This window comes from Solea senegalensis, linkage group LG19 (assembly GCF_019176455.1).
Source record: "Solea senegalensis isolate Sse05_10M linkage group LG19, IFAPA_SoseM_1, whole genome shotgun sequence".
Classification (NCBI taxonomy): Eukaryota; Metazoa; Chordata; class Actinopteri; order Pleuronectiformes; family Soleidae; genus Solea; species Solea senegalensis.
Window position 1 is genome coordinate 3,458,019 of NC_058038.1, and position 16,068 is coordinate 3,474,086.

At 42.4% G+C, this 16,068-nt stretch overlaps 1 protein-coding gene and 1 non-coding gene across 2 annotated transcripts in view; one reads left to right on the plus strand and one right to left on the minus strand.

Annotated features, from left to right (window-relative positions):
- LOC122785250 (dedicator of cytokinesis protein 7-like) overlaps positions 1-16,068 on the plus strand; it is a 32,229-nt gene that overhangs the window by 14,039 nt on the left and 2,122 nt on the right. The window contains exons 12-45 of the mRNA XM_044050974.1: positions 566-636; positions 746-884; positions 1,028-1,129; positions 1,240-1,326; positions 1,522-1,753; positions 2,299-2,463; positions 2,546-2,718; positions 3,631-3,732; positions 4,093-4,179; positions 4,519-4,614; positions 4,772-4,912; positions 5,153-5,266; positions 5,374-5,544; positions 6,488-6,627; positions 6,720-6,889; positions 7,005-7,156; positions 8,360-8,542; positions 8,711-8,837; positions 9,138-9,222; positions 9,854-9,950; positions 10,049-10,183; positions 10,748-10,900; positions 10,986-11,144; positions 11,224-11,324; positions 11,413-11,605; positions 12,230-12,373; positions 12,457-12,588; positions 12,690-12,704; positions 13,532-13,657; positions 13,753-13,842; positions 13,954-14,190; positions 14,325-14,468; positions 14,605-14,711; positions 14,809-14,982. Coding sequence (XP_043906909.1) covers positions 566-636; positions 746-884; positions 1,028-1,129; positions 1,240-1,326; positions 1,522-1,753; positions 2,299-2,463; positions 2,546-2,718; positions 3,631-3,732; positions 4,093-4,179; positions 4,519-4,614; positions 4,772-4,912; positions 5,153-5,266; positions 5,374-5,544; positions 6,488-6,627; positions 6,720-6,889; positions 7,005-7,156; positions 8,360-8,542; positions 8,711-8,837; positions 9,138-9,222; positions 9,854-9,950; positions 10,049-10,183; positions 10,748-10,900; positions 10,986-11,144; positions 11,224-11,324; positions 11,413-11,605; positions 12,230-12,373; positions 12,457-12,588; positions 12,690-12,704; positions 13,532-13,657; positions 13,753-13,842; positions 13,954-14,190; positions 14,325-14,468; positions 14,605-14,711; positions 14,809-14,982 — 4,544 coding nt within the window. The remainder of the gene's footprint in view (positions 1-565; positions 637-745; positions 885-1,027; positions 1,130-1,239; positions 1,327-1,521; positions 1,754-2,298; positions 2,464-2,545; positions 2,719-3,630; positions 3,733-4,092; positions 4,180-4,518; positions 4,615-4,771; positions 4,913-5,152; positions 5,267-5,373; positions 5,545-6,487; positions 6,628-6,719; positions 6,890-7,004; positions 7,157-8,359; positions 8,543-8,710; positions 8,838-9,137; positions 9,223-9,853; positions 9,951-10,048; positions 10,184-10,747; positions 10,901-10,985; positions 11,145-11,223; positions 11,325-11,412; positions 11,606-12,229; positions 12,374-12,456; positions 12,589-12,689; positions 12,705-13,531; positions 13,658-13,752; positions 13,843-13,953; positions 14,191-14,324; positions 14,469-14,604; positions 14,712-14,808; positions 14,983-16,068) is intronic.
- trnat-ugu lies at positions 6,164-6,235 on the minus strand. The gene has a single exon. It is a non-coding gene; the product is annotated as a tRNA-Thr (tRNA).

Here is a 16,068-nt window from a genome sequence, read left to right on the forward strand (position 1 = left end):
ATAGCACCACTTCCTTTCAACCTGGCTTTCAAAATAAGAGCCACTGACTTCAGCTTCTTACTGCTTCCTATATAAAACTTTTGTCATAACCCTCGGCAATAAAAACATTGCTTACTTCTAGTTATTCTTATAATATAAAAATACAATTTTACAATTACAAATGTCATAATACATTAGTGTAACAGGAAGTTGTCACACAAATAGGAAAACTAAGGAAGCTAAATTGAACTCAATTTGCTTCTGAACAAATACTTATCACATCTATATCAAGAGACAGGAGCGTCTTATTAGAAGTAAAAGTTAAATGAAAGTCCAAAACATCATCATCCCTCCAACAATAAATAAACATCAAGTTACAAGATATGTGTAAGAATATGCAACATCAGTGCCTACATAAACCTTTTTCCAAGTCTAAATCTGATAATAATTGTGTCCAGAGTGTTTTATTTGCACAGTTACATACATGTTGGTTCCTTAAATGATTGACTAGACTCAGGTGACGTGCCCGCCCGCTCACCCACTGGTCGTGGGACAACCATGTTTAAACTCTTGTCATTTTGACCAGGTCATCTTTGGGAAGTCGAGCTGTGCCGAGTTCATGAAAGACGCGTACACCCCCGTCATCTACCACAACAAGTATGACTCAGCTACCTGTTGTGCCCTCTGTGGTTTTCTATAGTTTCCCAAGATTTCTTCTTCTTCTTCTTTCTCTTTTAAACACTGAAGTTTAACTCTTGCCCCGCAGATCTCCCGAGTTCTACGAGGAGATGAAGATGAAGGTCCCTGCCAATCTGACAGACAACCACCATTTGCTGTTCACCTTCTACCACATCAGCTGCCAGCCCAAACAGAACACTCCTCTGGAGACAGCTGTGGGCTACACTGTAAGCACGCTCCTTCAGCTGACCCACATTTAACACATCCTCCCACACATACGCATGCTTGTTTGAGCGCTCCCTCTGTTGTTTTGCCATCAGTACGAGATCTTATACTCCCCCAAACCCCCACCTCTCTGTCTCCCCTGCAGTGGATCCCTCTGATGCAGCATGGCCGACTACGCACCGGCTCCTTCAGTCTGCCCGTCTCGGTGGAAAAGCCTCCGCCCAGCTACTCCGTGCTCACCCCAGACGTAAGTGTGTTTGGAGAGAGATTGTGTGACCGTGACTTTGCCTGTCATCACCTGCTCCTTTTGATGTATGTGACGGAGTGTTAACCGAGTTGGATGTCACTCTGTGGCAGGTTCAGCTCCCAGGCATGAAGTGGGTGGATAATCACAAAGGAGTATTCAATGTCGAGGTGAAAGCGGCCTCCTCTGTTCACACTCAGGTACACAATGTTCTTGTTTTCTTTTTCTTTCCTTTTTACTACTAACTACTGGAATGAGGTTAGTCGGACTGGAAAAGTATTTATAGTTTTCCAACTGCCCAAACAAAGCGCTGTATAAGTACTGTACATGTGCGTGTAATGGGTCTGTGTTTACGTATAAAGTGACGTCTTAATTCACCATGATTGTCCCTCTAGGACCCACACCTGGATAAGTTCTTCACCCTAGTCTATGTCCTGGAGGAGTACTCCTTCCCCTTCCGCCTGAAGGACGTCATCATCACTGAGTCAAACATGGAGACGGAGCTGAAGAACACCATGGCCGCCCTGAGAGGGGCCCTGCTGGACACCTGTGTCAGGTTCTTGCACCAGCTGCTCAACAAGCTCATTCAGCTCATCGTCTACCCGCCGGTCATCGCAGGTCAAATCGGTAAGAGCTGTTTTTACATCTGTTCTGCTTCTGGAGTGAAGTTCACCTGGAGTAGAGGATGTGATGGTTGGCATAAACACATATATCTCATGTGTTTTTGCTTGGTTGCTCTGTTCTAGAGCTGTTTGCGTCTGTATTTCCCCCGTGCTCAATCACCTATTGTCTATAAAGTCTTAACCGTTCACGCACGTGTTTTGGGAGCCCTGAAACACACACACAGTGGTAAAATCAAAAAAAAATTTAGGTAGACAACTGATATACAACTTTGGCAAAACGACGATGTCATAGCCCCATCTCGCTCTTGCATCATCTGTCGATATCTTTGTCGTCGTCCTCTTCTTTTGTTTGGAGATTGTTCGGTCTTTTTACTTTCTGATAACCTTTCTTGGTTCATTCTGTCTCTCTGTAGTAGATTAGGACATTTCCTGAAATGATGCTGTGTTTATGGAAAACCTTTAAAACAACACAGATAAAGATTGTTTCCACAGAAGTTCTGTTTCAGTGTGGAGACGACTTTAATTTCCCCATCCTGCTAATCTCTGCAGTAAACTTGGGCCGCGCCGCCTTCGAAGCTATGGCTTTACTCGTCAACCAGATGCACAAGAACCTGGAGGGGAACCAGGATCAGCACGGCCGCAACAACCTGCTGGCATCCTACATCCACTACTGCTTCCGCCTGCCCACTGCTGAACCTATGATGCCCCCAACAGGTCAGTGGAGTTTCCAACAAACAGGTTGTCTTTGTATCACGGGCAGTCATTTGATCAAAATATCTCTTTTCTTTCCTTCCAGCGGGCACCCATACGTACGATATGCCAATGCAGTACGCCACGTTGTCGAGAGCGACAGCTCGTCCGAGCAGTCTGCAGTTGTCCCGCTCCAAGAGCATCAGCAACTCCAACCCGGACCTGGCCAGCACTCCAGTTTCTCCTGATGAAGAGGTGCAAAGGATCATCGGAAGCAAGGTGTGTTATCTTTGGATATTTATATAATTTAGCATATCTGCACAATTCTTACTGTACTTAATGTTCATTAAAACAAATTTAGTCTAATTTGTGTTTCTTCTTTCAATTAATTTGTGAATCTTCTTCCATACTTTCATGTGGTGTCAAACAATAATGTACATTTGTTTCATTTGAATCAACTGATTTTATAGTCAATTCATTGGTCTGAGTAGTTTTAATAATTAAAACAGGATTTCAGATTTTTCAGCTTATTAAATGTGAATAATTTCTAGTTTCTTTGTTCCATATAACAAAGAAATCCTTAAAACAGATTGATTTGTCTTTGTGGACAAAACAAGACATTTGTCATGATCAATCAAAAAAAAAAACTCGATTCATTGATAAAATAATCCACAGATTAATCGATTATTAAAAAAAATAAATAAATTGTGATTTGCAGCCCTTGTTATTTGTGAAGTGGTTTGGAGCTTGTATGATTCTGTTTGACATCAATAACAAAGAGCAGCAAAAAAGTGTAATGTTTTTTATCATTATCACTGCGCTACATGTGCTATTATTACTTTTATTTTTGATGTAATGATATTGTGGCTCTCCCTGTGCGATTTCTTCACAGCAGATTCAGAGAGGTTGACTGAGAACGATGTTGCTTAGGTCAAAGAGGCATTTAATCTTTGTGCCACTGTCCCTTGTGATTCATACAGAACGTCCAGTACTTCCTCTGTTCTCCCCTTTTCCTGTTTTATTTCCTGATTTAGCTTCACTTTTCACACAACCTTGTATTTGCTTCTCCTCCACATAATCGTCTTTGTGGCAATGATCTCCCTTTTACTCACTGTGCCCTTGCCTCTCGCTGCTCTGTGTTTGTGTGTGTTATGTGTGTGTGTGTGTCTCTTCTCCGGTGGCTTATGGCAGGGTATTGATCGCTCCCACTCCTGGGTAAACTCTGCTTATGCCCCTGGGGGCTCCAGATCTGTGCTACGTCGGAACCCCAACTCCAGCTGTGAGCTCAAGCAGGTGCCAAATCCCTTCTTCTTCTCCCCTTCCTCCTCCTTCTCGTTATCTTCACCTTCATCACCTCCAGCCTGAACCATCCCCATGCTTCGACTTCTACCTCACTTCTCTGCCTGTCCGTCTTTCTAATCAGCATGACACGTTTTCCTGCTTCCTTCACATTCTCATCCTCTCATCGCCGCCACATCGGTTTTCTTTCAAAGACACAATCTCTGCCCGGGGCTCGGTGGGTTTACGTACCGGCCTCGCACTCAGCAGTGTTCACAGAGAGTTCACTGGCCACCCGTTTATTTCCATTCATCCATTTTCACCTCACTTTGTCTTCATGTCTGTGTTGCTCACCTCACCATCACCCCATGTCAGGCAAACGACCACAGCTGCAATCGCATGTCTGCCTTTCTGGACAGCGTGGCCTTGTTGTCAGTTCCTACAAGGCAGATTATCAAGAAGGTAAAACTGGCATCTACTTTAAAACAGTAAAAACTGTCATTTACCATGATTAACTAACACGTTTCAGCTTCCTGACATTATCATTCATCAGTAATAACAACTTTTATAACATTTTAACAGTCGCTTCTCGATGAACTAACATTAGATAATCTGGATAATATATTATATGTGTATACAGTATATCAGTAATTATCAACAAATTGTACAATAATCTTTATTAGCCACTGTCACAGTTCACATCTCATTCCCTGCAACAGCAAACACACATTTTTTATATCTTATTTAATCACAGTTTCTGAAATTGTTACATGAGCTGTATCTTGGTTGATTCCTGTGCAGCTGCTCCATGAGGAGCTGGCATTACAGTGGGTGGTCAGCACCAGTACAGTGAGGGAAGCAGCGCTGCAGCAGGCCTGGTTTTTCTTCCAACTTATGGTCAGTATGAAAAATTGTTTCACAACACACTCCGTAAATCAAAAAGAGCTTTGACCAGAAGCACTTTGAAGCACAAAACACATGCTCCTCGTACCCTTATGAAAGCCAGAAATGCAACATTTTTTATTAGATTTCTTCTTTTTTCCCTCTCCTCCAGACGAAGAGCATGTCCCATCACTTATTCCTGACCTCCAAGTTAGACATTCCCAGACGTCAGCGCTTCCCAGACAGATTTGTGGACGACATCGCTGCTCTTGTGTGCGCCATCAGTGCAGACATCGCCAGCAGATATCACAAGGTACAAATCTGACAGGGGTCGAGTTTTTGTTAGAGATTTGTTGTGTATTTGCCTGTAGAATAAGACATACATACATGCAGTTCTATGAAATACACACAAACATAACAGCAGAAAACATTTTAACTGACAAAATAAGAGCATGTAAAAGATGAAAAAGTTTTGGAATCTGTGAATATTTTTCCATTTTGTTGAGTTATATCCACATGAATACCTCCTCCTCCTCCTCCTCCTCCCTCTCAGGATGTGGAGCTTGTGGAAAGGTTAAACACTAGTCTGGCCTTCTTCCTGAATGACCTGCTGTCTCTCATGGACCGGGGCTTTGTCTTCAACCTCATCCGTTCCTACTACAAACAGGTTCCTTTCTCTCCTCTGCCCATCTTCCTCTAATATTAAACACTTGACGCTCCTACTAGTATTTTTAACTTTCACTCTTCTCAAAATGAACATTGTGTGCCAAGCAGATCGCCAACAAGCTCCACACGGCGCAGAACCCCAGCTCTCTTAACGCACTGAGGATGGACTTCATTCGAATCATCTCTAGCCACGAGCACTACGTCATTCTCAACCTGCCGTGTTCAACTCTCAGCCCTCCAGCATCCCCCTCCCCCTCTACTTCCTCCACCACCTCACAAGTAACTGGAATTATTTTACCTTCAATTTTTCTGCAGATATTTTTCCTTCTGTTTCACTTAGTTATGTTTGGAAAGGATAGTCGGTTTATGTAAATGGTATATGGCTATATGTAAAATATGTAAAGCTTTGTACATTTGCATTTAAAGCAGGTTCTGTGATCCATGATTGCTTGGAAGATTCCAAAAGACAGAAACAAGGAGCTGCACTTTTACTCTGTTTTACACTGTGTTCATGCAAAAACACATACACACATCACATAACTGTCCCACAGCCTTTTTTTCCCCCAAAACATTCAATCGATTAGCTCAATTTTCCACATGTATGCACCAGAGGAAACGTCACGGCAACATGGGCTGCAACGATTATTTTCATTAAGACTTCATCTAAGTAGTTGTTTGATCCACAAAATGTAAAGAAATGTTGATCAGTGTTTTTCAAACCTTGAAATGATAATGTTCTCAGATGTCTTTATTTATTGATATATGTTTATTTGTATATGGTACAAAGAATCACAGGACAAATTGTTTTTAAATTGATTTGTTGGCAACAATAACATATTGTAAATACCACTTTTCTACTCTTGGTGACCACCCAATGCCACACACCCACCATCGCCTAAGGCACGGACGGGGGTTGAACCCGTGATCTTCGGTTTACAAGACCGACGCCTTACCACTTGGCCACCGTGCCGACGTAACATGTCAAAAATCCAGCAAAACATGACCGAGAGAGTCATGTTACAGCGCCACATAGAGGCTTTAAGGCCTAAATCATGAATAAACAGGCTGTGACATTGTTATCAGTATAGCAGCCAGTATTTCAATTTCCCTCAGTCTCTTATGACATACCACGGCCATTTAATGACCTAATACGATGCATTTCCTACACAATGTACCTTAATTTAATCTGCTGTTACTGTTCTTTTATCCCTCTGCTCTGTAGAGTTCAGCGTTTTCCAGTATGGTGCAGGACCAAGGTGTGGCCACCATGTTTGAGCTCTCTGTCCCCTTCCGCCATCAGCACTTCCTGTCTGGCTTGGTGCTTACTGAGCTCTCTCTCATCCTTGAACCTGATGGAGAAGGGTGGGTTGTTATTACTCGTGTGTGTGTGTGTGTGTGTGTATAAATCTCCAGTACAGTACACACTAATATATTCTTTTCATTCCCCCCCCCAGGGTTTTCTTCCTCCATAAAAAGGCCATTAGTGCCGTTCACTCCCTCCTTTGCAGCCACGATGCAGACCCTCGCTACAGTGACCCTCAGGTCCGAGCCCACATAGCTCAGCTCTACCTGCCCCTCCTCCCCATCGTCATGGAGACACTGCATCAGCTCCACGACTTCACTGGTCAGCAGAACGCATATGCACTCATGAACAATGTCGTCCTCCTCTTTTGTGTTTTTTATTTCCTGTGTAATTGCACCTGATCACCTGATAAGGCTTTTCATTTATCCCTCTGTAGAAACCTCGCCTGCTCGTGTCCGCCATGCCTCAGCCCACGCCGACGACTCTGACCCAGACGGCAGCAACACTATCAGTCAGTCTGTTGCCATGGCGATCGCCGGCTCCCCTTTGCCGCATGCCAAAGCCAACGCATTTTCACTGCCCACAGTGGTGAGTGATCGCGGTCGGGGTCAGGGGACAGCCTGACGGGTTTCTGTGTGTGGGAAGCTGCTGTTGCTGACAGGCAACCACCCTCGCCTTCCTGTTCCTCCACACAAACACATTCAAAGATTATTTTCATTCTTTTCCCCTTTTTTGTCAACTGCAGCTGCTCCTTTTAGCCTGTAGGTGGTTCTCTGTCCCTTTCTTTTGTTTGTAACAGCCATACATCTAATGTATTTATTGCTTATTTAAAGGTCCGGTGTGTAAAAAATGTAGGTGAAACTCTTTGGCAGAAATTGACTATACGGTATTTTAACTTAATTGTATTTGATTGTATGAATTGTTGTTTTTATCTTTACTCCAAAATGATCGTTTTATCTTTACATCAGGAGCAGGGTCATCACTGTGGAGACATGTTTTTACAATGGTTTAAACCATCTTTGATCTCTGATGCTACATGGGCTCCCACAGGTTCCCACAGGTCCCTGAAATCCTTGAAAGCTTGTATATTCCATGCAGAACAGTGAGTAACATTAAGCGGGAGAGAGAGAGAGAGAGAGAAAACTATGTGATTCCTGGGAAATGAAAATTCCAAGATCTCTGGCTCACCAAAGAAAATGACATACTTGACTTGACTGACTTGATGCAGAGCGTGCTGCAAATCAATAAAAGTGAAAAAAAAAGTTGTCCTCCCATTTTAAACCGTGTCAGCACATTTTGTCCTTGAATTTGAAGGAATTGGTCATGGAAAGTGCTTAATTTGATGTCAACTAAGGTGTGTGAACCTTGAATGGATAAAGTGAGGAATATTCAGCTGCCATGTCTTACACGCTATACCTCTTAAAGGGACAGCGCGTATTAATGAACGTCATTACAGAATACACATGTACGGTATGCCAGAGTTGGCAGAAAGCTGCAAGTTTAAGTCTGTAGGGCCATAAAAATACTGAACAAACGGAACAAATGTCACTCTCCATAGATATTCAGGTCCTGTGCAGAATGCTGCTGCTATCATTTTTTTTGTATTATTTATTTCTACAGACAAGAGTGTGAATTGTTTTTTAAACCACAAATGGGCATCCCCTGCAATTGCATTGTATGCGACATATCATGATAATTCATCTTTCCCATTGGTGGCAGCCAAGACGTATTTTTTTTAAGATAAAACTTAAACTTAAAGACTATCCCTGTGTTCGTTTTTGTGCTCATCAGGCCGGGCGTCAGTCCAGCTCTCTGTCCGCCGAGTGCAGCCGGACTTTGCTGGTGTGTTTCCTGTGGGTGCTGAAGAATGCTGATGCAGCTCTCCTGGAGCGCTGGGTCTCTGATTTGTCCGTGTCGCAAATCAACCGCCTGTTGGATCTGCTGCATCTCTGTGTCTCCTGCTTTGAATACAAGGTACGATAGACAGACGGGCTCTATGCTGTCTGTCATTTCACTGCGAGCCAAAATCCACTGTTTAGATATTAAATTTGGACCCACCAAAACAAAAGTACATCATTACGGCACTGAATAATACTTGTTTTGTTTCATTTGTCTCTGACCCTGTGATGTTGATCCTCGCAGGGGAAAAAGACTCTGGAGAGAATCAACAGCCTCACGTTTAAAAAGTCTCAGGACATGAAGGCGCGACTGGAGGAGGCCATACTGGGCACCATAGGGGCTCGTCAGGAGATGGTTCGCCGCTGCAGAGGTATGTAGCACAGTCATGTATCTTTGTGTGTATGTGTGTGTTTATCCTACCTCTTTGGGACCTTTTCTGGCATAAACCCTGACCTTGTCAGGAGCAGTCGTCCTCATATGGAGACAAAAAACCTGGTCCTAATGAGGCAGAACCTAATTTCTGGGAAACTGGATAGGCCTAGTGCAAAGATATGAATTGTGGATATGTTAAGGTGAGGGATTTGGCTTTGTTTAGGCTACATTTGCTTTTGTTTGAGCTGTTTATTTTTCCCTGTGTTCATGGAAATTGTGACGTGTGTTACTCTTTCAGAAAGGAGTCCCTATGGCAGCCAAGAGAACGTGAGGTGGAGAAAGAACGTCACTCACTGGAGACAAAATACAGACCGAGTCGATAAGTATGTAACTCACATTAGTTATATAAAAAAAGCAAAGACTAAAATAATGATGAACTGTTTGTGTCAGTGGAAGACATACAATATAAGATCAAATTGAATTGACAAAAGGTCAGAAGAGATTATACATAAACAAACCAGCATGTGTATATACAGCACATTTATCATATCTAAAGTTAATATTATTTTGATTTTGGTGTCAAGTTAATGGCCATTTACATTTATGTCGTCCTAAGGAGCAGGTGTAATAAGATTTTTCTTCTTCTGTCTCCTTTTTTCCTTCATTAATGGTGGTTTAATTGTTTAGTTTTGTAACTTGTCAATTAAATATTTGTTAGTTGCATACATATGTGTATTTCTGCCTGAATGTATATAGTCAATGGATTAAAACATTAATTTTTTACCCTTTTTTACCTTTCCACTTAACCTTTGCGTGCATTTAAAAACAAAAATTAAAACTAGACTCATAGCCAGGTCATGGAAACACTGGGTATTTTGTAGTTGTGTCATTACAATAAGTTAAATCAAGTTAAACATTTCTCACCAAATAGTATGTAAAAAAAAAAATGCGATTGTTATAAATTAACTGTCTTTTGATTTGGGTGTGATGATTGTATAATAACATGTGTCACAGGACTAAAGCTGAGGTGGAGCAGGAGTCAGTGGTGGATGGAAATCTTGCCACTGAGGCCTCTCTCGTTGTCCTGGACACTCTGGAGATTGTAGTGAAGGTAAAACACGGGAAAAGGAAGAAAAAAACAAACATCTTCATCCTTTACCAGCTGTTTGTGTCGCATTCCTCTGCTTTAACATGTGTTTTTACTTTCAGACTGTGGTGGCGTCAGAGCTGAAGGAGAGCGTTTTAGGCGGGGTTCTCAGAGTGCTTCTCCACAGCATGGCGGGCAACCAGAGCGCCCTCTTCCTGCAGCACTGCTTCACTACACAGAGGGCTCTGGTGTTCAAGGTAAGGACGTCTGAACAGTTTCTTCACAAGAGTTAACGTTTATTGTTTAAATGAAACAAAGAATTAATGGATTTCAAAAGAGATGAAAACTTTAATGTTGGCTTTAATTAGCTTTTTGAATGTAATAAATATGTAATGTATCAAATGGCTTATCAGCCATGGAGATGGCAGCAAATCTTTGAATTTAGACATGGTCGACCTGCTGAAGTTCAAACTGAGCATCAGGATGAGGAAGAAAGGGGATTTAATTGAATCTGATTGTCTGTATATACTGGTATTTTCACAAGAATGGTTTGTGAAAGAGGGAAGATGTCAAATGAGCAGCAGTTCTCTGGGGGGAAAAGCCTTATTGATGCCAGAGTTTAAACGAGAATGATCAGACTCAGACTGTCTGGAAATAATAGAAGGACAACAATAACTCAAAAAATAACCATGCATTACAACTATGTGACGAGGAAGACCATCTGTGAAAACACAAGCTGGACTTTAAAACAGATAGCTACAGCAGAAAGCCCACACTGGGTGCCGCTCCTGTCACTTCATTGTATGTGTTTTTGTGTGTAGTTCCCAGAAATGCTGTTTGAAGAGGACACTGAGCTTTGTGCAGACCTGTGTCTGCGTCTCCTTCGTCACTGCAGCAGCAGCGTCGGCTCTGTCAGAAGTCACGCCTCTGCCTCTCTGTACCTGCTCATGAGGCAGAACTTTGAGATCGGAAACGTGAGTACAAACGCCTTTTCTTTTTGATGTTCTTGCATAGTTGGGGGACACGTTTATATTTTTATTTCCTTGCTTTTCTCAACAGAACTTTGCTCGAGTGAAGATGCAGGTCACCATGTCTCTGTCGTCACTGGTGGGAATGTCTCAGAACTTCAACGAGGAGCATCTCCGTCACTCGCTCAAGACGATCTTAACATATGCCGAGGAGGACTTGGAGCTGCGTGACACGCCTTTCCCTGAGCAGGTACGCAGCTGTCGTCACATTGTCTGTATGTAGTCCAGGTGTGGAGCTGCTGGACTTTACTAATGTTTCAAAACTGCAGGTCCAGGATCTGGTTTTCAATCTACACATGATTCTTACTGACACTGTGAAGATGAAAGAGCATCAGCAGGATCCAGAGATGCTCATTGACCTCATGTACAGGTACAGTGACGCCACTGAAACTGTGAAACTAACTTATAAAAATAGTTTTGTTGTTTTTTTTCAAGTGTTCTCTCATTTCCAACCTCAGGATTGCAAAGGGCTACCAGAACTCGCCAGACCTGCGTCTCACGTGGCTTCAGAATATGGCAGGAAAACACTCAGAGAGAGGGAACCACGCTGAGGCTGCCCACTGTCTGGTCCACAGCGCCGCCCTGGTGGCAGAGTACCTCAACATGCTGGAGGATTGCCGCTACCTGCCAATCGGCTGTGTCACGTTTCAGGTCAGTGCACGTTGACTGATTTTACTGTATCTTGTGTTGATGGTAATTATTCTGTTTTTCTCTTTAATATGTTTACATATGGGTGTGCACACAACATTCTGGTCACCAAGAGTCTCAGCCAGCACCCACCTTCATAGTCTGGTTGTGTTTTTATGGTTATGTTGTGTTGTGTTGTAGTAACCTAGCTGTAGGCTACAAATAACAATGGATTTCATTGTCTTAACCTACTTAACCTTAACCTACTTATCGTACTGTCATAGAAACTCGGCAGAATTAGTCATGTTTTTCCGGAACCTTAAATTAAAGATCCACTGTGTCAGAATTAGTCACATTTACACTAAAATTCTGCTCACCACTCCTTTTCTTAACGTAATGGAAGAACTATGGTTGCTATCATGTGCCAGAAGGATTGTTGTTCTTGATTTGCATTTTTTTTAAAATGCACCATCTGGCTCGTTCTGTCCCAATGAGCTGCTGTAGAAACCTGACAGTGCAAGCAAGTTGTTATTTTGAAGTGATTATACACCTATACAGCAAACCTATGGGTAGTAAATTCAATTTCTGCCTCCAAAATATTACACACAGGAACTTAAATTCAGATTTTTTTTCTCATTTTCCCTTCAGAATATTTCGTCCAACGTCCTAGAGGAGTCGGCTGTATCCGACGATGTCCTGTCTCCAGAGGAGGAGGGGATTTGTGCTGGGAAGTATTTCAGTGAATCGGGCTTGGTGGGCCTCCTGGAGCAAGCAGCTGCGTCATTTCACATGGTTCGACTCACATTCTCCAACTGGGGGTGGTGTTATTGAAGCTGTTTGTGTAGAACTGGCTTTTCTTTGTGCCGCGACCCCAGGCTGCCATGTTCGAGGCCATAAACGAAGTGTACAAGATTCTGGTGCCCATCCATGAAGCCAACAGAGACTTCAAAAAGCTGGCGACTGTCCACGGAAAACTGCAGGATGCCTTTAACAAAGTCTGCAACCAAGTGAGTGAACAGCGTGATGTTGAAATCATCAGCAATTAACTGTGCTGTTAAAGTTGATGAGAAAAGGCTCTAAATTCTCTCTGTTCTCCCTTGTTTTCCAGAGTTCAGGATGGGAGGTAACAAGTGCATTTATTTGTCACCATTTTAACCTCAACCTTCAAAATAAAGCTTATCCCTTTTTAATTTGTATTCACAATGATTTCCTTGTTCTCCCACTGCTCTTCTCTCTCTCTCTCTCTCTCTCCCTTCATGAATGACATGTTACGGGTGAGTGACACAAAACTTTCTTTAACTTTTAAAGAAGAGATGAGTTGTGCCATTTTCGGCCAAACTGTTTCCATTTTCCCTTCTCACACCCTACCACTGAGAGGAAACTTCTATTCAGCCTAACTATATGTTTTTTTTTTCCTTTTTTCCTTAAAAGAAGTTATTCTTCGCTCTCAAAAATAACTATTTATATAGGTTATTTTATACAAATCAACTTAAATTCACAGTGCTTTACAGGTAATGGTGGCATTTACTTTTGTATTTAATGACGAGTGTGTACCAGAACAAAAAAATCAACAGTGAAAACACACCAATGAACTGTAAACTGAAACTGTAGTAAAATATTATAGAGATTTTATGGGTCACTGATTACAAACATAAAGTGCCTTGTAAACCAATGACAGAATCTTGAAATTAATAATTTAATCACTGGGTAACTTGCAAGTTCTTTAGCCTTCTCCTGTTTAAAAAAAACATTTCAGTTTCACAACTTCACATTAAAAGCCTTTAACAAGTGAAACACAGTCACTTTTATTTTTGAAATAGTCAGTCTAAAGGAAATATGGTCAGGTTATATGCCACAGATGATTTAAATGGTTATTATTTCTTCACCTTCTTACTTATTTCTTTCACCGTTCATCTAATCTTTACATCCTTTCTTCAGGGTTTTTTTCAGAGAATGTTTGGGACTTACTTCCGCGTCGGTTTCTACGGCTCTCGCTTCGGAGACCTGGACGAACAAGAGTTTGTGTACAAGGAGCCGTCAATCACCAAATTAGCCGAGACCTCCCACAGACTTGAGGCACGTGAACTCGCCTGCGTTCTAAAGACGTTTTGACAGCAAGCGCATTGTGAGAAATGTGTGTGTTCTAAAGATGAGTCTGTTTTGGATCTCAGGAGTTCTACTCGGAGAGGTTTGGGGACGAGGTGGTTGCAATCATCAAGGACTCCAACCCAGTGGACAAAAGCAAACTGGATCCCAACAAGGTGATTTTTACATATTTTTCTCATGACATTAGAGAACTTATTTAAAAAACAAATAATAATAATGATGATAATAATTATAATTGTACTGATGTGTTTCTGTTTCTTTTTAAGGCCTACCTCCAGATCACCTACGTGGAGCCGTACTTTGACACGTACGAGCTAAAGGAGAGAATAACTTACTTCGACAAGAACTACAACCTGCGTACCTTCATGTACTGTACGCCCTTCACGCTGGACGGCCGAGCCCACGGCGACCTGCACGAGCAGTACAAGCGCAAAACCATCCTGACAACGTCTCATGCTTTTCCTTACATCAAGACACGCATCAATGTTATCCACAAAGAGGAGGTGGGTCCTCTTGTTGAAAAAGACTGGACTTCTTTTTATTCTGTCATGTTGTGTTTGGCCTGTGAAAATGCAGTTAAACGCCTCTGCTTTAGCTGCTTAGCTTTTTCCTCCTTCTGTCTTGTTTTGCGCTCCAGATCATTCTCGTCCCCATGGAAGTGGCCATTGAGGACATGCAGAAGAAAACTCAGGAGCTTGCCTTCGCCACAACCCAAGACCCTGCCGACTCTAAGATGCTGCAGATGGTGCTGCAGGGCTGCGTGGGCACCACTGTCAACCAGGTCTCTCTTCATTAGCGCTTCTCTCACCTCCTCCTGTAGCAGTAATCCCAGGAGAGCGGGGTTAAAAGTTTGAGTCACTGTTGTAAGCGGTGGCTGACATTCCTCAGCAGATATGTAACAGGTTGTCTCCCTGCAGGGCCCCCTGGAGGTGGCGCAGGTCTTTCTTTCCAACATTCCTAATGACCCAAAGCTGTTTCGACATCACAACAAACTGCGCCTCTGCTTTAAAGACTTCACTAAGAGGTGATGACACACTCCCACAGCCCAGACCCAGACCGCTGTGTAACTCATAAAAACAAATCCCAACTCCTGGCGTCTCCTCTGCTCTTTTCTCTGGCAGGTGTGAGGATGCCCTGCGGAAGAACAAGACTCTGATTGGTCCAGATCAGAAGGAGTACCACCGAGAGCTGGAGAGGAACTACAATAAGCTGAAAGAAGCTCTGGGTCCTCTCATCAACCGCAAGATCCCCCAGCTATACAGCTCCCTGCCAGCTCAGACGACACAAACACAACGGTAACTTGAGACACGACACACACACACACATGCACACGCCTACACACATAGAGACACACAACATGAGATCATGCTGCTTCTCAGACCCCATCAAACCAACACAAGAGAAACGTAAAACCAGACTTTACTTCTCTCCAGGTCATAGATTCATACCATCTGTGCCTGAATAGATCTGAATAGATACACTTCATTTATCACCACTCACTGTCATGTTTCTCATATTTTCTTACGTTGATTAATAAAATAAAAGGGCGTTTCCTGAAGAATCTCTTTGTCTGTGGAAACCATCGTCATATTTATTTGTTTTTACTTGTCTGCCTGTGGCATCAGCCTGTGTTTTTAATTGTGTCTCACATTTCATAATAATGCTGTCAACAGGACCTGTGACAGCAGTGATTCAGCACCATGGAAAATGCGTATTGAAAGTCCTACTCCAACTATTACTATTTTAAAGGTGACATTCATGTCGGCCTGTGGTGGGACACCAAATAAGACATTATTGACCATAGCAGGTGTTTTGCTCAATAGACTTAAACATGTGACTTTGGTATCACAAAAGCACAGATTTTTGTTTTATTGTTTTAAACTTTGTTTCTGTGTATCCATGTAAACATGAAGCAATGACATCAGAGGTTTGTTATTACATGATTACACGAGTGTTGCTTTGTGTAATGATCAACAGAAATGACGTGTGTGTGTTACAGTGTTTGATGGCTCATTGAACATCATTTGAACGTCTGTTGTCGTCTCTGTGTGTGTGTGTGTGTGTGTGTGTGTGTGTGTGTGTGTGTGTGTGTGTGTGTGTGTTTGTGCATGAGTGACACTGACGATTCGGCAACAGTGAGTCGATGCTCTGCTCGTGTCTGACGAGTTGTTGACGAGTTTCTCTTTAAGAAAAGTTAAGATGGCAGGAGAATGGAAACCACACCCCAGAATGATTTTACACTTGAAAGGTTCTGGTTATGGTTAAGAAAGGGTCGGGTAAACACAGGCTCTTCTTTCTTTTCTTTTTTAATTCTTTTTTTACTGTCATGTTTACAAATTGTGCAACTGTCACAGGAAACTTGAAACACAAATTTATGGTGT